General features: G+C 39.0%; 1 protein-coding gene across 1 annotated transcript in view; it reads right to left on the bottom strand.

The window, feature by feature from the left end:
* LOC149121472 (vomeronasal type-2 receptor 116-like) overlaps window positions 1-21,362 on the bottom strand; it is a 61,166-nt gene extending 39,804 nt beyond the window's left edge. The window contains exon 1 of the mRNA XM_089315523.1: window positions 21,186-21,362. Coding sequence (XP_089171649.1) covers window positions 21,186-21,362 — 177 coding nt within the window. The remainder of the gene's footprint in view (window positions 1-21,185) is intronic.
* Window positions 21,363-21,596: the final 234 nt, after the last annotated feature.

The raw sequence follows: 21,596 nt of genomic DNA, 5'->3' as shown, positions 1-21,596 counted from the left end.
AAATGGTTTTGAGGAAAATGCAGTGAATATATATGTTTATTTTAGTGAAAACTTTTAGTTTTTATTTATTCATGTTTTAGGCAAGTATTTTACCCTTTGTGTTTCTGTGTGGGTGCAAACTGATGAAATCTTTAATATATACTAAATCGATCTTCTGTATATAAAGATAATTGAAAATGAATCTTGATGTGAATGGAATGGGAGAGGGAGTGGAAGATAGGATTGTTGTGGGTGGGAGGGAGGTTATGGGGGAAAAAAGCCACTGTAATCCAAAGGCTGTACTTTGGAAATTTATATCTATTAAATAAAAGTTAAAAAACATGTAAAACCAAAAAAACCCACAAAATTTCAAAATAACAAAAATAAAACTTAAAGCAACTAAGACACTCCCCAAAAGAAGTGACTTCCAAGAGAAAATTTTTTGAAAATAATGAAAATACTGAAGAAACAAAGCTCCCTAGTAGGTAATTATGTTCTTTAATATGAAGAATGATGAGGCCGGCACTGCAGCGCAATGGGTTGATCTTCTGCTTGCCATGCCAGCATCCCATATGGGTGCTGGTTCTAGTCCCAGCTGCACTTCTTCCAATCTAGCTCTCTGCTACAGCCTGGGAAAGCAGTGGAGGATGCCTCAAGTCCTTGGGCCCCTGCACCTGTGTGGGAGACCAGAAGAGGCTCCTGGCTCCTGGCTTCAGATTGCTGCAGCTCCAGCCTTTGCGACCATTTGGAGAGTGAACCAATGGATGGAAGACCTTTCTCTCTGTCTCTCCCTCTCACTGTTTGTGATTCTATCTCTAAAATAAATAAATAAAAAACTTTCAAAAAATGATACAGAATGGTGGTAAAATACTCAAGTGATTTAAAGACTTTGCTAATGAGTACACCCATCCCAGATTCTTTCACACTCACTGTTTGTAACTCCATCTCTAAAATAAATAAATAAAAATCTTTCAAAAAATAATATAGAATGATGATAAAATACTGAAGCGTTTTAAAGCCTTTGATAATGAGTACACCCATCCCAGATTCTTTCACACATATCACTGCCAAACACAGAATATAGCTCTGGAGGATTCTGGGCTAGTAATTGATTTTATTTTCAAGGTAACTCAGGTCATGCATTGGTAACACATGAACCCCAAAGTTGTAAGACATCAATGCAGTAAAGATTTATATTAGTCTCAGAGTAAATATACAACAGTGGTTGCTGAGAGAGGGGGCTGTGCTCCCCAGAGACATGGAGATAAAATGAGGGAAGTCCACTGTCCTGATGATGCTGCATCCAATGTTAATGCATTCCTCACTTGGAATTTCAAAGCCTACAGAGCCTCTGGGTATCTTGCCTATTTTCATTCCTTCTGTGAGCAAAAGTCACTCTCCTTAAAGCAATGTGCATGTGAAATGTCATCTTCTCTATGCTCAGAATGACAGTGCAGCATGGGGATGGCCTCATCCACAACCATGCCCCACGTTGCTGCCATGGTCCACACCTTAGCCACATGATGAAGCATTTTTCTACAATGTATACACTGACAAGACTCTACATCACTGTGTAGCATGTGCACATTTGCAGAGGAAACTTATGCTCCTCTTGAAAGCAATATCACTAGATACTGAGGATGCCTTTTCTTCCTGAATTATAGCTGGATTTCTCTGGATTTTACTACTATATTATCTGAACCCAAACTTATATTTATTAACTCATGGGACAAAAAGATTAAATTAGTTGAAGAGATTGAAGTCTAGGAAAAAGGCAAATAACCATATGTAAGAAAAATCTCAGAGAGTTTATTTCACCATCTAATTCATTTTTTTAACTTTTAGTAAGAGTTCTTGAAATAGTCTGTGTTCTTATTTACAGTTAGTAACTTGGAATAATTTACAGTGAATTTGTCAATGGGTCTCAAAGATGTATGCCTAATATGCCTTATATTAGGCATCATAAGCCCAGAAGATAAGGTTTAGCTCAGAATATGAATAGTTACAATATCGTGTGGAGATTCAGAAGCTTTCTTTTTTGTTCACACACTGATCTTTAATTTCAAAGGAAAATCTCAGTCTCATAAAGTAGTCCAAGGGTAGAGATGGAACATAACATAAGCAGTATGTATACATAGGCTTAAATTTATAGAATGTGCACATTTTTGTAACTTTGAGCCTACCAGATAACACAAGATGTCTTTAAGGAGAACTTGTGAATTCTGAAAAGTCTATGGATCAGTTTGTATTTGTTGAACCAAAATTGAGCTTGGATTTCATTTGTTGAACTTACATAGAATTTTAAATAAACCTACCACTTTTTGTTTGACCTACACAAAATCATAGTGACCTGTCCACCCATGTTTTGCTTATGTTATTGAAGAACTAGGTTTAGCTTCCACACAGTTGCAGCCAAATCTTTGGGATGAGTTCCAAAGTGCCCATACCCTAGCCAACCTTGAACTACATCATACACCTATCTTGATTGTGTTAAGAAAATTCTCAATTTGGTGGAAGGGTTCATGGAAAAAAATTTCTCATCATTTGAACCTATGACATGCTGTCCACAAAAACTAATTTCTACCAAAAAGAAGCATTGGGGATAGGGATGTTGAGGAAAAAATAAGGACTGCTGAGTACACATGCACCTCCCACCTCTCATTTGAGTGCTCTCTCTCTTTCCAATTATGCCTATTGTACAGCTTCAGCAACTTCCAAGGAAAAGCCCACTTACAAACAGTGCTGGGGTTGAAAAATTCCCCCATCATCAAGTCACCATATAGCACACCACAATATCCATAGTGTGTGGACTTTCCTCTGGGTCTTGGGTTGTTGGCTCAAATCGGAGTTTCCCTACAAGAGTGCACATGACCAAGGCTTGGTCATCCATGCAGACAGATAGAAAGGCCTACTGCATTCAAGGAGGTGTTGTTCCATGAGTAGAATTCGAGACAGAGGGAGGTGAGAATAGATGACGTGTGAAATTTTAAATATGCATTCAATTCTTATTTCACATGTATGCGTTAAATATGATGTTCCTCACACAAGTCATCAGCAAGTGTCTTTCAAATGTGCAACTTTCTATCAGCAGTGGAGAGAATATTAAGAACAAGCTAATATATGTGTTATAAGCAAATTAAGAAGAAACAAGCACACACACACACATGCATGCACACACACACAGATGCTATATATATATTCCTGTATACATTCTGAAAGGCTTAATTATATATGGTGAGCATCTTTACTGTATTTTGATATACTACAAAGACAATTAAATTACACAAGATGATGTAAAAGGGTAAGTGCATGGATGAACTACTGCCCTTCTCTGGATGTACATACTATTTCCAATTTATGAAGCCTATTTCTCCATTAGAGTACTACAGGACTGGGAGAGATGTTAGACACAGCCATGAAGAGACTTCCTGGAGGAACACATAGGGTCATCAGTGGTGAAGGTAACCTTTCACCTTTTTTTTTTTGATAGGCAGAGTGGACAGTAAGAGAGAGAGAGAGAGAGAGAGAGAGAGAGAGAGAAAGGTCTTCCTTTGCCGTTGGTTCACCCTCCAATGGCCACTGCAGCCAGCACACCTCATTGATCTGAAGGCAGGAGCCAGGTGCTCCTCCTGGTCTCCCATGGGGTGCAGGGCACAAGCACTTGGGCCATCCTCAACTGCACTCCCAGGACATAGCAGAGAGCTGGACTGGAAGAGGGGCTACCAGGACAGAATCCGGCACCCCAACCAGGACTAGAACCCGGTGTACTGGCACCGCAAGGCGGAGGATTAGCCTAGTGAGCTTCGGCACCAGCCTCTTTTACCTTCTTGATAAAGGATTTTGTGACATGATGAAACTGAATTTTTTTATTTCCCAAACTAACTATTTCTACAATTGCCAAATCCCTCAAAACAGTTGACTGACCTAACAACTCTTGGCCCCTGTGCATGCAAATTTACAGAGCTCTGTCCTGGCAATGCCCTAGGGAGGAATGAGAGTCCAAAGCATGTTTTTCCAAAACTGTTTTTCCTCCTAATGGAGAGTGGCAGGTGCTTGGCCTCAGGGAGGGATGTTGCCCTGAGTTCCCGGATGGGACAGAAATGAAGCAATGGAAATATATAGAAGCCAGAGCTGATCTGATCACAGGGACATTAAGGCAAGGCCTCAGCCCTGTGACTCCCTTTGAAATGTCTTCCTTGTGATTCTAGCTGTGTCCCTGTGTGACTCAGTAAACTAGCACACACTGTCCACTGATTGAGAACATACAGCTATACTGGGATCAGCTGTACCCTACACAGAACTCTATTCTCCCTTCAGGGAACTGAGATAGCAGATATAATCCAGGCCATTTTCACCTAATATCAACAGGGATTTGGGCCTTTAACTTTATGGTGGGTTGACTTGACATGCTATTTTCTATGATGTTTCTCAACCTACTCCTGAATTTTTCAAACAGTTCACAGGAGATACCTCCCAGGAACTGTTATAATTCCATGAGACCAAGTGTCTACAGAGATGGAGACCTGGTACTGGGTGGGTTTTTCCCCCTTTACTTTCTGGAACCAGAATCAGACATGATCCTGTTATCTTTTTTATCCAGGCCAAAGGATAAAATGGAGATAGATTGGTAAGTGCCACATTGAGTTATGTGTCAACTGTGGTTCAGACTGTGAGAGTGTGCTTGTTTCTGTGAGTGGTTAATTGCACTTGAGAATTTTCCAAAAAAGAACATATACAGAAGTTTCAGGATTGCAGATCAATGAAGGCTGGAGTTTTTTCCCTTCTTTCGCCATTCACAACTTTCCCTTTCCATTTTCTGCTTGCTCTCCACTCCTGCACAGAGTGTGAGATGGACATTTTGTATGTACTCTATTGATCTTACTTCCTGATCAGCCTCCAAGAGTCCTGAAATGAATGTGTAGGTCAGAACTTAAGAGCTGGCAACCTTGTACTCAGGGATAGAAGAAGTAAATTTGTCAGCTTGCAGCTGACAGCAAGTACTGTAAGTAACCCAGCAGTGAATAAAATTGCACAAGATGATGATAATTGCAATTATGCAAAATGATTAAAAGCAAGAAACATTTCAATTGAATGCTCTTAATTTCCATTCAAGTAAGTAAAACTTAGTATTGAACAGTCTTCAGTAGCATATTTTTTGATAGGTCTACTTAATGTATAAGAAATAAACATTGTTTCTGAGGTAAACATTTTGAATCAACCTTTTACTATAAGGAACAAAATTTAACTATTTTTATGGAAAAATAAACTTTCAAATTCTGTAAGTATAATACAAAATTGTGTGAAACTTGAGAAAAAATGTACTAACCTTGAATCAAACACTGCATTTTAGAAAATGCATAAACATATGTCATGAATTGAACGCATATTGAAATGACAATCTATTAAGCTCAGCATTTAAACACATGAATCAATGCACCTAAACAACAGATGATTGCATAAATTTATTAAATCCCACATAATCTATTGACAAGTATGTGTTTGCTTGACATTCAAATTATGGATGAATTGTAAAAATAAGAAAGAAAATTCCAAGAAGAGGAGCAAAGATATCCATTGTGTGAAAACAAAACATCCACACTCTTGGACAGGTAACATTTGAGAGCCATTACTAAATCCCAAGAACTCATAATTTTGCTTAAGCTTTATAGAAACATGCAGAGAATGTTAAGGAATAAAAAGTGAAATGTTAAAAGACATTTCAGTGCATAAGGAAAACAATGAATAAAAATAAAGTGAACCTCGTAAATCTTCTGAGAATTTGACCTTCTGAATAAAATGCTCATTTTCAAGGCAAATATATTTGAACAAAATTGCTTCTGTGATTGTTGGTATATTAAGAGGGAAATTACAGAAAAGACTCATGAAAATGGCCTTGGTGAATAGGTTAGAGATGCTCCCAAATGCTAATATACCTGACAAGTCAGATGGTGTTAAACTATTTTAGAAGTTTCTGAAAATAAAGATGTTTGCCTCTTGGGTACCATCCCTATGTAGAAGTGAAATCCCATGTTGGGGCACATCAAGGCTTTCCTGAAGGGCTCGGGAAGGTGAGTGTGATCATGGGCACAGTTTGCTTCAGAGGAGTCCAAGGGCCATTCCATGATCTTCTAGAGCCCTTAGAATCTCACTTACACCTCCTCCATGTGCCAGAGCTGAGGCACCCCAGAGTGGCAGCCTGAGTCTGACCATTGCTGCCTCAGGACATGGTTGTGTTGTTGCTCTGAATTCCATGGTCTCTCCCTTCTCCCTGATACTGCCCCTCTCTTTAGGTGGCTGTGGAAGAACTACCAATATGTGCTGGCCTTCCATTTTGCCATCCAGGAGATCAATAAGGAGCCTCAGCTCCTCCCCAATCTGACCCTGGGTTTCCAGCTCTACAATTCTGTTACCAGTGGTAAGTTCACCCTGAGGAGCACTCTGCACTGGCTGACTGGAAAGCATCATCTCATCCCTAACTACACCTTCCAAACACAAGGCAAGACAGTTGCCATCATTGCTGGAACCACATCAGCATTTTCGGCTGAAATTGGAATGATGTTGGAGCTGTACAAAACCCCACAGGTAAATGGGTTGTGAATTCTGGTGAGAAATATTTCCATCTGCCACCAGATCAACCACATCTGAAGCAAGGGTCATTGGAAGCCACGTGACATATACCACTGTTAGTTGAAAGAGATCTCCAGAGATCTCTTTTGGCTGTGAGAAAGGGAAGGAGAAGTGGAAGCTGAGAGCCTCCACCCAGATCCAGCTTGGGCCAATGTATCCATCCCCACCTGCTGGGAATGTTGATTGTTGACTACTCACAGGAAATACCCATAGCACAGACATGTCCTAGGATGACTCCATGTTAGACATGGGTATATAAGTCATCGGCCTGTACTTTCATTTGGAGCACATGAGGACCATGAGAGTCCCAATGATCATCAAAGAGTGTTTGATGCTGAGTTGCATTTAGGTGAGATTTTACCCTCTCCCTATCCCAATCCTGACTTCATCACATTGAGCAGATTCTTTCACAGGGCTCCCAGATCACTTTCCATGTCAGCACAGTGATTTAATCTTAGAGTGTGGTTGATAGACTGAGAAACAAAGAGAGGAAGACAGTGTACACACATTCACTAGTTGAGTCATCAAATACCCACTATGGTGCTGGTGCTGACGCTCTGTGGTGAGAATGAGGGACTAGCACTCAATTGAAATCTCATAAGAAAGTCTCAGGAACCAATTAAAGAATTCGATCAAGCTTCCTCCAAGGGTCTGAATTCACGGTTTCAGGATTCTGAAAGAGACCCACTTCAAACAGGTAGCAATCTGCACAGATTAATATCAAGCTAGACTGGAATAGCATAGGAAGATTCTGGTCTGAAAAGCAACTTCACCAAAACTCAGAGGTGGTAGGTGAATGTATCCTTCAAGGCAATATAGGTTATGCTGTGAAAACATATGTAATTCAAACTATGAAGTGATTAACAGAGTAAGGGGTTGTTTGTCTCAGAGGTAACATTTAACATCAGTTGCAGTGTGGGCTGCTCTCCACATGTGAAATGGGGTGAGAAGTGGGGAAGTCCAATGTCCTGGTCCAAAATCCATGTACTCTTCTTCCCTTGGATGAATAGGAAGATATACGGGTGTCTTACACATTTTCTTTCATGCTATGAATGAGGATATGTATTTCTCCTCCTGAAAGCAATAGGCATTGAAGCATGGGCTTCTCTGAGCCCAGTTGATAGAAATTGACCTTCTTTACCCACAAAAGTCAGATCATGATTGTTTTCTTTCCATTCAGATCACATATGGTCCCTTTGATCCCATGCTAAGTGAGAGAGACAAGTTTCCATCACTCTATCAGATGGCCACACGTGACAGCTCTCTAGCCTGTGGAATGCTCTCATTGCTGCTCCATTTTGGCTGGATTTGGGTGGCAATCTTTGTATCTAATGATCTGAAAGGAGAGCAGTTCCTTCAGGATATTTTAGCCGAGATGGTAAAGAAAGGTGTCTGCTTGGCCTATGTATTAAAGCTCCCTGACACTAAGAAAAGGTATGAAAACACTCACATGTCTTTCTTAGCTGATCTTCATATTTCATCAGCAAATGTGCATATTCTGTATGGTGATGCGAGGAGTCTTTATACCATGGAATTTCTAAGCAAATACTATTTAACCCTGGGGAAAGTGTGGATCATGGCTGCAAAGTGGGAGATTGATGTGCATGAGACAGACCACATGCTGCACTCTTTCCATGGAGGCTTCTCATTTTCACATCACAAGGGGGAAATCCCTGGCCTCAACCACTTTGTCAAGACAGTGGACCCTTCCCACTACCCAGAAGATTTCTTCCTCAGTCAACTATGGCTTCATGCTCTTCACTGCTTACCTCCTGGGTCACACTGCAGAACAATTGGAGTCTGCCCACCAAATGCTTCCTTTGAGTTTTTCCCAGGACACATTGACATGCTGACCATATCTGACTCCAGCTATTTCATCTACAATGCTGTGTATGCAGTGGCCCATGCCCTCCATAAGATGCTTTCAGAGCAAATAGAAAAGGGATCTCCAGGAGATGCAGCTCAACCTAGGATTCTTCCATGGCAGGTAAACATCTCCCAGAACAGGACACGCACTGAACACCTGTTGGCATCCTCAGGTGTTTATTGTAGTTCCACATAACCAGGTTTTCATTTTGAAAAAACTAGCATGATCACGCATGTTGGAAAGTGGGCTCTTTAACATTTCACTGGGCATGGATACATCTGTAATAGTTATCTATGTGTGGAGGATTTGTTATCTACTATTGAACATTTCAGAAAACATTTTCTGCTATGGACATGTTGAAAATATTTAAAAACAGTATATATACTAAGAAATGCACATAAGTCTACAGATAAATGAGTTTTTGTTTTTGCATCACACTCATAATCAACACCCAAATTCAGCAAGCTTATAGTATTACTAGTATCGCTAAGGAGCTCTGTATCCCCAACTCAATTTTTTCAATATGTGAAGGAGGAGAATATTGTCATTAGCATGCTATGATTCAGTGAAGCAGTATTAATATTGCATAGTCAATGATCTGACATCCACACAATTTTATACTCTATGCATTAACTAGCACAAATAAGAGAAAACTTACTATTTTTTTATGTCTGGCTTATATAATATAATGCAATGATCTCCAGTTTTAAATGTCAAATATTCATTCTTTCTCATGGCTGAGTAACATTCCACTATATATGCTTGTGTGTGTGTATATATATATGTGTGTGTACATATATATTTGTATGTATATATATGTATATATGTCACATTTCCTTCGTCCAGTCATCAGTTGATGGACATTTAGATGATTCCACATCTTAGCTAATGTGCGTTGAGCTGCTTTAAACATGGGAGTATGGGTGATTCCTTCATGTGCTGATTTCACATGAATACAAGTTGTCCTTGTAATGAGCTGTATTAATATAAATTAGTGAGCTGTCAAATATCTTAATACAGCTCATTACAAGGACATGAATATTTCCTTTGAATACATTCCCAGGTGTGGACAGCTGGACCATAAGTTACAACTAGTATTGGTTTTCTGAGGTTTCACTCTACTAACTTCCATTATGGTTGTACCAGCTTACAATCTTTCCCATCATCAATGTATTGGGGTACTTCTTTTCCATATCCTCACCAGACTTTGTTATTTTTCACATTTTGGATAATAGTCAAGCTATGTGGGGTGGAGTGAAATCTCACTGTAGTTTTTATTGGCACTTCAAATAAATTTAATGTCACAGTAGAAATACATATAATCTATATATAATATATAAAAATTATATATTAATATATTATATAATATATATTGTATATTATATTATAAAATATATAATCTATATATGCATATATGTAAATGGACATCAGCATGTTTACTTGACTATGTAACTTTTGTGTTTATGTACAGTAATGGTTGACAGACAGATGTGATTTGGTAGCCTCATAATGAGAAAAGTAAGTATCTTGGCCAAGTATGTTTACAAAGATAAGATTATTGATATTTATGAAGTTCTTGTTTCAAGTTAGTGAAGACATGATGACAGTTGTTTAAAGAACTGGTCATCCCACAAAGGCATCAAGTGACTCCAAAAGTCAGGGCTAGTACACACTGTTCAGATCCTAACTACCATCAGGGTATTCTTAATTATCTTTTTGGTTATACAATATTTCCCCTATCATCTCAAAAGGTACCTTTATTCCCAAACAAAAGAGTCAAAGTGCAGAGAGTCAAATAAAAGTCATGCATATTTCTGTTCAACTCTATTGAGGTGAAAATGCTATACAAATAGACCTGTACATACACAGCATACACATTTTTATAAGTTTAACTACCAGGTGCAGCCAGGGATGTACAAGCAGATTTTGCAAAATGTTTTTAAGAAAAATTATGCTTGGATTTCTAATTCATTTAACCAAAATCAACAGATATTTCATTCAGTTTTGTTAAACTTTAAAAAATTATTTGAAAATCAGAGTTACTGGGAGGGAGAGATAGAGAGAGAAAGAGAACAGATCTTGCATCTGCTGATTCACTCACCAATGGCTGTAAAGACCTGTAAAGACATGGAATAGGCCAAGCCAAGCCAGGATGCAGGAGCTTCAACCACGTCTCCCATATGAGTGCAGGGGCCCAAGCACTGGGACCCTCATCTGCTGCTTTCCCAGGCACATTAGCAGAAAACTGAATCAGCAGTAGAACAACTGGGATTTGAACCGGCATTCACAGGGATGCTGGGCACTGTGGACAGCAGCTTTACCTGCTGAACCACAAGGTCAGCCTAATTTTTGTTAAATTAAAGAGAAATTTACTGATATAAAAGAACAGATTTCATGTATTCATTCATACAATTCTAAGAAGATAACCATCGTGTCTTCCTTTTCTTTCTCAATCTCCTCTAATTCCTTTCCTTTTTCTTTTTAACTTCAATTTACGTTAACTCACAGGTTTAATACTGCACTAATCATAATGTTCCACAAGTGAAATGTAGAAATACCACTGCTCCACAGGAATTTACACAAGGGTGATAAACAAAAATCAAATCCAGAGATGTCAGTTTCATTTTTATACATTGTGCTTTTTTTCCAATCTATATTATGTAGTACATATTACCAAAAAACTTATATGATATTTTCTTTATGGAATGGGTGTATTTCACTATGCATAATGGTATCCAGCAAAAACCACTTTTTGCCAAAGAACAGATTTAATTCCTTTTTGGGGAATGAGTTAAACTTTTAAAAGTGCACATGAATGTACTACCCTGTGGAACCATCACAACAATCAAGATATTTCACATATAAAGCCATGTTGTTCTCATGTGGAAGAACTAAGATGAGCTTTCCTAAACCTCTAACCAATCATTCATGGTCAGCCACTCTGTGGGACACATTCTGTGATTTCTCTGTTTGGAATCTGATACTCCCCATCATTCTAATAGGGGAGAGGCAGAATTCCCCTTACTTGAACCCACAATATGGAGACCATTCAGGCAAAAGTAAAGCAAATACACTCTCTGATGTTAGAAGGAGGGAATAGAAGGATTTCTTAGTCGTGTGCACCTCCCACCTCCAATCTGAATGTTCTCCCTCTTTCCAATTGTGCCTCCCCTCCAGCTTCATCCACTTCTGAGGGAAATCCAATTTACCAACAGTGCTGGGGAGGATGTTTCCTTCCATGAAATGAGACACCGTGTGGCACACTATGATATCCACAACATTGTGAACTTTCCTGCTGGATTTCGGTTGCTGATTAAAATCGGGGAGTTTTCCTCTGAGAGTAAACATGATCAAAGCTTGGACCTCAATGAAGAAATGATAGAATGGCCTGTAGCATTCAAGGAGGTGTGGAATGTTGGATACATACAGAGGGTCTGAGGAGAGTCTGAGAGGATACAATGTGTGAAACTTTAAATAACCATTCAGTTCTCATTTCACAACTTGGCTTCAAAAAATATGGTGGTGCTTACACATATAGGAGCCAGTGTATATTAGAAGTACACGTTTGTGTTAGATATTGATGTTTTTACTCTGGGCATATTTATGCATCCCGAGTTTGAGTGACTAGAAAGAGCAATGTTAAGGAATAGAGATAGAGATCAATATGTAGACATAAAATTACTAAATGCATGTCTACACAAATTCCAAAATTTTATTTCAACTTTTTATTCATATAATGTGAAAAACTTCATGTATTAGATATATATCTATAAGCATAGTGATATTTTAATCTTTTGGTGAGAGTCGTAATTATGTTTGATGCAGTATGAACACAAGTAAATTATGAGTGGACTTATCCATCACCTATTTGTAGAAACCATTTCCATTATTTATATTTTCATTGCGCTTGCCAATCAGTTCAGTTTTTCTTTGGAGTAGAACCTCAAAACTGTGATCAAAAATTTTATCATCACTGAGCTGTGAAATACCCAATTTTTGGGGTGATTTTATAACTATTGTTTGTTATACTGCAAATGCATTGGTGTATTAGGAATTGATTCTCTCCCTGGGTCTAGAAGTCTAGAAGTAGATCAATGGGCAATCTACGTTTTAGAATATTTGCTCATCTTTTCTGTGTGGGCTTGTCTTTTCCTGAGTAGTTACTCAGAAGTGTACCTAGTCATTCTGATTTTTGGATATTATTTTTCTGGCATGTAAAATCTACTCAATTAAGGAAAGACACATGTCAAATAGTCTCAGGCATACACATTCTCAAAATAATTATCAAATAAAAAGCTGAACAGCAAAGATTTCAGAGGAAACAATTCAATAAAGAGAGAAATGTTCGGAAGCATATATCTGGTGATGAATGAAATTTAAGTGATCAGGTACCCTCATATTATTTGTTACACAGATGAAAAACCTCTAATGAGCATCATAGAAACTCCAAATTGGGTGTCCAGGTAAAATCAAGGAGATACAGATAAAGATTGGGAAGGACACAGTGATGTCCTTGGGGGTGATGAGGTAAATAGTCATCCTATCACAGTGCCTAATGTTGTGCAAAGCAATCATCATCATTCTCTTTTCTCCACAGACTCCTCAGTCTTTGTGTAGCCAGAGGTGTGGTCCAGGATTCAGGAAAATACCACAGGAAGGAAGACCTGTCTGCTGCTATACTTGTGTTGTTTGTTCAGAAAGAGACATTTCCAATCATACAGGTAAAAACCGTAGAATTGACCTATGAGAATCCAGCCTCTGAACTATCTCTTGATAAAAAGGAAACCAAGAATATTTGCATTGGGATCAGACTGCCCTATTGTTCTCCATGCACACCTTCACTCACTCTTTCCATACCCTTGTTGTATGCTCACTATCACCATCTCATTATGTATAAGCTGTTGTCTGACAGTGCTCATCCTCTCTAGCTCTTCTCTGACACTGGTTTCCTTCTTTCCCATCCAGTCCTGGAGGAGACTGTCTCAATCTGAGACCTAATGTCTAAACAAGAGATATAATATTTATATTTGTTAAGGCTCACTTTGGATCTAAAGGGCTTGAAATCAAAACTTTTCCATACACAACTGACGAGCAGGGCGCTACTTCACATGAATTGTGATGGGAATACTGTGTTATTTTCTGTGCTACATCTTTGACACTGTGCATGGTGTGCAGTACACATAACAAAAGCTAACACTTCGTCCTTTGGATGTATATAATAGAGTAAGAGAAAATCAATGTGAAATGTAGAGACACAAAATCCTAAAAATGATACAGCTTGGTAACCCCAAAAACCATTGCAAAAGGTCAACTTTTAAGCAATGTTAAATATAACAGTCAATCATTTTGAGAAATGTAAAAATGTACTAAGTCTCATTGGTAAATAGTTCCACTGTTCAATGTAGAATAAATATCTTTTTTTTTAACTTTTATTTAATGAATATAAATTTCCAAAGTACGGCTTATGGATTACAATGGCTTCCCCCCATAACGTCCCTCCCACCCGCAACCCTCCCCTTTCCCATTCCCTCTCCCCTTCCATTCACATGAGGATTCATTTTCGATTCTCTTTATATACAGAAGATCAGTTTAGCATACATTAAGTAAATATTTCAGCAGTATGCTCCCATACAGAAACATAAAGTGAAAAATAATAGATGATTTTTTAAATGATGATGAAATCAGATCAGACCTATTGTCATGTTTAATCCCAGTGAGAGTCAAGTTGGGAATTGATGATTTTTTTATTTATTTATTTTTTTACAGAAGATCAGTTTAGTATACATTAAGTAAAGATTTCAGCAGTTTGCACCCCCATAGAAACACAAAGTGAAATATACTGCTTGAGTACTCGTTATAGCATTAAGCCTCAATGTACAGCACATTAAGGACAGAGATCCTACATGAGGAGTAAGTGCACAGTGACTCCTGTTGTTGACTTTACAAATTGACACTCCTGTTTATGGCATCAGTAATCTCCCTATGCACCAGTCATGAGTTTCCAAGGCTATGGAAGCCCTCTGAGTTCTCCGACTCTTATCTTGTTTAGACAAGGTCATAGTCAAAGTGGAGGTTCTCTCCTCCCTTCAGAGAAAGGTACCTCCTTCTTTGAAGACCTGTTCTTTCCACTGGGATCTCACTCACAGAGATCTTTCATTTAGTTTTTTTTTTTTTTTTTTTTTTTTTTTTTTTTTTTTTGCCAGAGTGTCTTGGCTTTCCATGCCTGAAATACTCTCATGGGCTTTTCAGCCAGATTGGAATGCCTTTACGGCTGATTCTGAGGCCAGAGTGCTGTTTAGGACATCTGCCATTTTATGAGTCTGCTGAGTATCTCGCTTCCCATGTTGGATCACTCTCCCCTTTATTCTATCGGTTAGTATTAGCAGGTACTAGACTTGTTTATGTGCTCCCTTTGACTCTTAGTCCTTTCATTATGATCAATTGTGAACTGAAATTGATCACTTGGACTAGTGAGATGGCATTGGTACATGCCACCTTGATGGGATTAAATTGGATTCCCCTGGTATGTTTCTAACTCTACCATTTGGGGCAAGTCAGCTTGAGCATGTCCCAAATTGTACATCTCTTCCCTCTCTTATTCCCACTCTTATGTTTAACAGGGATCACATTTCAGTTAAATTTCAACACTTAAGAATAACTGTGTATTAATTACAGAATTAACCCAGTCATATTAAGTAGAACAGACAGAAAAAACTACTAAGGGGGATAATGTATTAAGTTGTTCACTAACAGTCAGAGCTATGCTGATCAAGTCAATATCTTTATAATAATTTGAATTCTTTCAAAAGGTTGTTTAAATTCCCATAATCTTAGTTCTAGAAATATTTTATTTCAGTATCTTCAAATAAGGTCTATAAAGTTCCCTTTATGAAGAAGATAACAAAAATGACTTCAAGTTTTGTGAGAATATTCAACATGCATTAAGTTAAAGAAAGAAAACTAAAGTATCATGCATTGACTCATTGTACAATGTACACTTGCCTATGTGTGTCCAGTGCATCTCTGATACTGGTGCCAGAAGCACCTAGAGATTCTATCAAAAGTAAAGGATGCACGTTGAAAAGAATTGTAAGAGAAAATTCTTCAAATATTTACAGATGCTTATATTCTTTCACTCTGTCCTTTTTTTTTACCAAATATGTTTATTTTTTGAATGTGAGTTACAGAGAGAGGGAGAGCCTAATAGAGAGAGAGAAGTGAAAGATAAGACCTTCCATCTGGTAGTTTCACTCCCCAGATAGCTGCAATGGCCTGAACTTGGCCTGGCCAAAGCCAGAAACCAGGAACTACTTCCAGGCATTGCAGAGGCCCACCTATTTGGCCTTCCTATAATGGTTTCTTAGGCGCATTGGCATGGAGTTGGTTTGGAAGAGGAGCAGCCAGGACACGAACTGGTGCCTGTATGGGATGCCATCATCCCAGGCTGTGGCTTTTCCTCCTACATCACAACTTCATTCCCTGAAGCTTGTATTCTTGCATGAACACCAAGGATAAAAACTGAGTAGGACTCTTACTGCAAGTGTAGCCCTACTGATAGCATTTTCTTGATTTTTCAGAAAAGATTTATTTATTTTATTTGAAAATCAGAGATTCAGAGAACAGGAGAGAGAGAGAGTGAGAGCAAGAGTGAGTGAGAGAGAGAGAGAGAGAATTGCTCATGCCCCAGATGAAAACAATGGCCTGGGCTGGGCCAGGCAGAAGTCATGAACCAGGAGCTTCATTTGAGTTTCCCACATGGATTTGGGGGCCCCAAATACTTGGAACACCTTCTGCTGCTTTCTGTAGGTTATTCACAGGAAGCTGCGTTGGAAATTTATGAACTGGAGCACAAAACAATGTCCATATGGGATGCTAGCATTGCAGGTAATGGCTTTACCTACTATGCCAAACACTGACCCCACTAGTTTTGTTTATTTAATGGACATTTGTTTGAAAGAGATTTACCAGCTGACTGGTTCTTAATGACTTTGAAAATCATAGATTCAGAGATGGAGAGAGAGAGAGAGAGAGAGAAAGAGAGAGAGAGAAAATTAATTGTTCACTACCCAGATGGAAAGAAAGAGTGGCCTGGGCTGGACCAGGCACAATCCAGGAACCAGGAGCTTCATTTGCCTTTCCCACATGGGTGTGGGGTTCAAAGTACTTTGGCCATCTTCTGCTTTTCTTTCTAGGCAATTATCAGGGACCTGTATTGGGAAGTGATCAACTGGAACACAAAACAATGTCCATAAGACATGCTGGCATTGTCGGTGGTGGCTTTGCCAGAATACTGGCCCTATTTTTGTTTGTTTGACATATGATTGAAAGAGAGACATATTCACCAACTGGCCTGTTCTTAATGACTTCTCTCATGCTGTAGCAGCAGAAGTGCATTATTTCAAGTGAGACAATGTGGTGTCCAATGTGGTGTTCACAGGAGCTAAAATGGTGAACACGTCATGCTTTCAGGTTAACAAGAGTGCCTAGTTGTCTTTCAGTAACATGATGAAAATACCACTTACTACCATATACCCTCATAAAGACAAACAGCTACAATTCTCTTCTATTCAACCACAGTATCACAGTAGTTATATGGAAATACTGACAAGACAAGTCCATGTAGGAATTAGAGTAGAGAAAAATGTATGGCGGTCCCAGGAATGACACATGATTTATATTGGTCATCTCCATTTGAGGATAAGTGAGAAAAACCTTAACACTGATGACCCCAGAAAAATATTCTAACCCATGTGAACAAAAGGCTTCTCCTGAGAAAGACACTGGGGACTGTAGAGAAGAGAGCTTGGAAGAATCCAAGCCCATATGAATTATAGGAAATTCACCATTTTATAGAAATTAAAACACTGAAAAAAAGTCTGAGCGACAGGATGAGACCACAGAGCCCCACGTGCAAAGGAGCTTCTTTGAACCAGTTTCTCCTATGGCAGTCAAGCATTGTCCCTGGGTCAGGGGTGCAGAAATATCCTTTAGTGTTTCTTGGTATACATCAGAGCAGGATGGACTCAACATGATATTGAAGAAGGGACCCTTTTCCTGAACAGGGAAAAAGGAGCAAATTGTGAAATGGAAACGTGGATCTTGCTTTTCCCCACAGATGCAGAGCAGTGCATCCCATGTGCAGATCACGAGTACCCAAACCTGGAGAGAAACCACTGCCTCCCCAAGCTGGTGACCTTCTTAGGCTTTGAGGAATTTCTGGGGATGGCTCTGACCTGCATGGCTCTGTGCTTCTCTGTCCTCACAGCTGCTGTCCTCTGGGTCTTTGTGAAGCACCGAGACACTCCCATCATCGAGGCCAATAACAGGACCCTCAGCTACATCCTGCTCATCGCCCTCCTCCTGTGCTTCCTCTGCTCCTTACTCTTCCTTGGCCGTCCCAACACAGCCACCTGCCTCCTCCAGCAAATAGCATTTGGCCTTGTGTTCACAGTGGCTGTTTCCACTGTGCTGGCCAAGACCATCACTGTGATTCTGGCCTTCAAAGCTCTGAGACCTGGAAGAACAATGAGGCGATTGCTGGTAATAGGAGCTTCGAACTTCATCATTCCCATCTGCTCCTTGATCCAACTGGCTCTCTGTGGCATCTGGTTGGGAATTTCTCCTCCATTTATTGAGTTAGATGCACATTCTGAGTCTGACCACATCATCCTGGTGTGCAATAAGGGCTCGGTCACTGCCTTCTACTGTGTCCTGGGCTACCTGGGTTCCTTGGCCCTGGCGAGCTTCACTGTGGCTTTCCTAGCCAGGAATATGCCTGACACATTCAATGAAACCAAGTTCCTGACCTTCAGCATGCTGGTGTTCTGCAGTGTCTGGGTGACCTTCCTTCCTGTCTACCACAGCACCAAGGGGAAGGTCATGGTGGCCGTGGAGGTCTTCTCCATCTTGGCCTCCAGTGCAGGGCTCCTGGGCTGCATCTTTGCCCCCAAATGCTATGTTATTCTCATAAAACCTGATAAAAATTCTTTCAAAGCTTTAAAGAATCAGAGTAGTTTTAGAAGACCCTAAATTATTTTTCTCAAGATTTTCTTCACATTTCTACATTTGTAAGCAAAATCCAAAGTGAAGTAGCCTTTCAACTTTGTCAGATAAGCAAAACTGAAAGCCATTGTTGGTTAGGCATTTGGCTTTGCAATTAAGATGACCTTGCATTCCATAATAGTATCTCAGTTACTAATTTGGTTCTGACTCCTGACCCCAGTTCCCCCCCCCCCAAAAAAAAAACCCATTGAGTGAGTGGTAACAACTCAAGCTATTGGATCCTTGTCAGTTATTTTTTTTCCTGGCTCCTTGCTCTGTCTTCAATCCAGGCTCAGCCACTACAGACATTGTGAGGTGAAGCACTGAAAGGTTTGTCTCTCAACCATCTCTCCGTTTCTCTCAGTTTTTCTATCTTCCTCTCAAAAAATACAAGGCAGTCTAGAAATATTTTCATATATCTGATATGATTTGGATAAATTGAAAATGTAATGCCATGTTAAAGAAGCTAAATCTAAGAGGTCTCATATTACCTCATTCCATTGCCAGGAACTGTCCAGAGTAGGTAAACACATAGCAAATAAAGAGATGAATGGTTGCATGAACCAAGTTCATGCAAGTTTGCAAGTGGCTGCTTAGTGGACAAAGGCTTTGATTATGGGATGATGCAAAAGGCTTCAATCTACATAGACATGATAATTGTACAACCCTGTGAACATACTTTATAAAAAGTCAATGCAGAATTTGAATGTAAAAGTACTGTAATACAACATATTTGTACATTACTTCAGTGGTTCCCACAGGGTATGTGAATTTCATCGGAATAATAGCATCATTGTCTCCTGGAATATGAACACTAAGCAAAGGCAAAAAGAGAAAGCAGTCAAATGATGGAGGACACAATTACAGAATAATGTCTATAATCGTGGAATCTACCGATAGTTGTGATAAAGATATGCTGTCCAAATAACTAGACAGTAATTATTGACTAAGATGTTTGTGAACAATACAGTGTCCAAAGTGAAGAATGCTCAAGGATTAGTTGACTCTTGTGTTTGGGAAATAAATTCCACTAAATTATAACAACAAAAGGATAAATTCAAGACCTCAAGGAAAGCAAGATAAAGCAGGTATAACTGAGACATGTTTTCAAATATAAACATTTATAGCATCTAAATTGATAAACAAAAAGGAAATTAATTAGTGTACATATTTTCAGGGATAACCCTACCATATAAAATGACATTGCTATTTATAAGTTGATGGTCTGCTGTCTTTCAGTTTCCTTCATTATTTTTATAGCTGTAGAACATTCAATCTTATGGATCTGCCATATTCAACTTATTGAATCATTCACAGGTGATGATTTGTGTTGTTTCCACACTTCCAGTGTTATGAACAGATTATCCTGACTATTCTTTTAAAAATATATGTTTGGGTATGTACCTCCAACTGTTTGAGTGCACAGGATATTTCAAATGGTTCTGAGGAAAATGCAGTGAATATATATGTTTATTTTAGTGAAAAATTTAGTTTTTATTTATTCATGTTTTAAGCGAGTTTCTAAAACTTAAAACAACTAAAAAAACACCCCCCAAAAGAAGTGACTTCTAAGTGAAAAGTTTTTGAAAGTAATGAAGATACTGAAGAAACAAAACTCTGTTATCCAAACATAACACATACATAAACATAAATAAGTTGAGTTTTAAAATTCTAGGCAAATATAACTTATAAGTGTGTAACCATTACAGTAGTATTCTATGTGATCTGAATTTTCATGACATTTCTTATGTTTTGCTATTTTCTTAAATATCCATTTCATAATTCATTTATTTATTTTATATTAAATATTTAAATAATGTTTCCTAAAAGTAGGTAATTATGTTCTTTAGATGAAGAATGATGAGGCCGGCACTGCGGCACAATGGGTTGATCCTCTGCCTGCTGTGCTGGCATCCCATGTGGGTGCTGGTTCTAGTCCCAGCTGCTCCTCTTCCAATCCAGCTCTCTGCTATGGCCTGGGAAAGCAGTGGAGGATGGCTCAAGTCCTTGGGCCCCTGCACCTGTGTGGGAGACCAGAAGAGGCTCTGTCTCCTGGCTTTGGATCGGCGCAGCTCCAGCCATTGCGACCATTTGGGGAGTGAACCAATGGACAGAAGACCTTTCTCTCTGTCTCTCCCTCTCACTGTTTGTAACTCTATCTCTAAAATCAATAAATAAAAATCTTTCAAAAAATAATACAGAATGATGATAAAATACTGAAGCAATTTAAAGGCTTTGCTAATGAGTACACCCATCCCAGATTCTTTCACACTCACTGTTTGTAGCTCCATCTCTAAAATAAATAAATAAAAATCTTTCAAAAAATAATTCAGAATGATGATAAAATACCGAAGCAATTTAAAGCCTTTGCTAATGAGTACACCCATCCCAGATTCTTTCACACATATCACTGCCAAACACAGAACATAGCTCTGGAGGATTCTGAGCTAGAAATTGATTTTATTTCCAAGGTAACTCAGGTCATGCTTTGGTAACATATGAACCCCAAAGTTGTAAGACATCAATGCAGTAAAGATTTACATTAGTCTCAGAGTAAATATATAACAGTGGTTGCTGAGAGAGGGGGCTGTGCTCCCCAGAGACATGGAGATAAAATGAGGGAAGTCCACTGTCCTGATGATGCTGCACCGAATGTTCATGCTTTCCTCACTTGGAATTTCAAAGCATAGAGCCTCTGGGTATCTTGCCTATTTTCATTCCTTCTGTGAGCAAAAGTCACACTCCTTAAAGCAATGTGCATGTGAAATGTCATCTTCTCTATGTCCAGAATGACAGAGTGCAGCATGGGGATGGCCTCATCCACAACCATGCCCCACGTTGCTGCCATGATCCACACCTTCCCCACATGAAGAAGCATTTTTCTACAATGTATACACTGACAAGACTCTACATCACTGTGTAGCATGTGCACATTTGCAGAAGTAATTCTTGTTCTCCTCTTGAAAGCAATATCACTGGATACTGAGGATGCCTTTTCTTCCTGAATTATAGCTGGATTTGTGTGGATTTTACTACCACATTATCTGAACCCACACTTATGTTTATTAACTCATGGGACAAA

This window comes from Oryctolagus cuniculus, chromosome 16 (genome assembly GCF_051225735.1).
Source record: "Oryctolagus cuniculus isolate XC-2025 breed Fujian yellow rabbit chromosome 16, ASM5122573v1, whole genome shotgun sequence".
Lineage (NCBI taxonomy): Eukaryota > Metazoa > Chordata > Mammalia > Lagomorpha > Leporidae > Oryctolagus > Oryctolagus cuniculus.
Note: the sequence above shows the minus strand (reverse complement) of the source record. Positions and strands in the feature narration are given on the sequence as shown.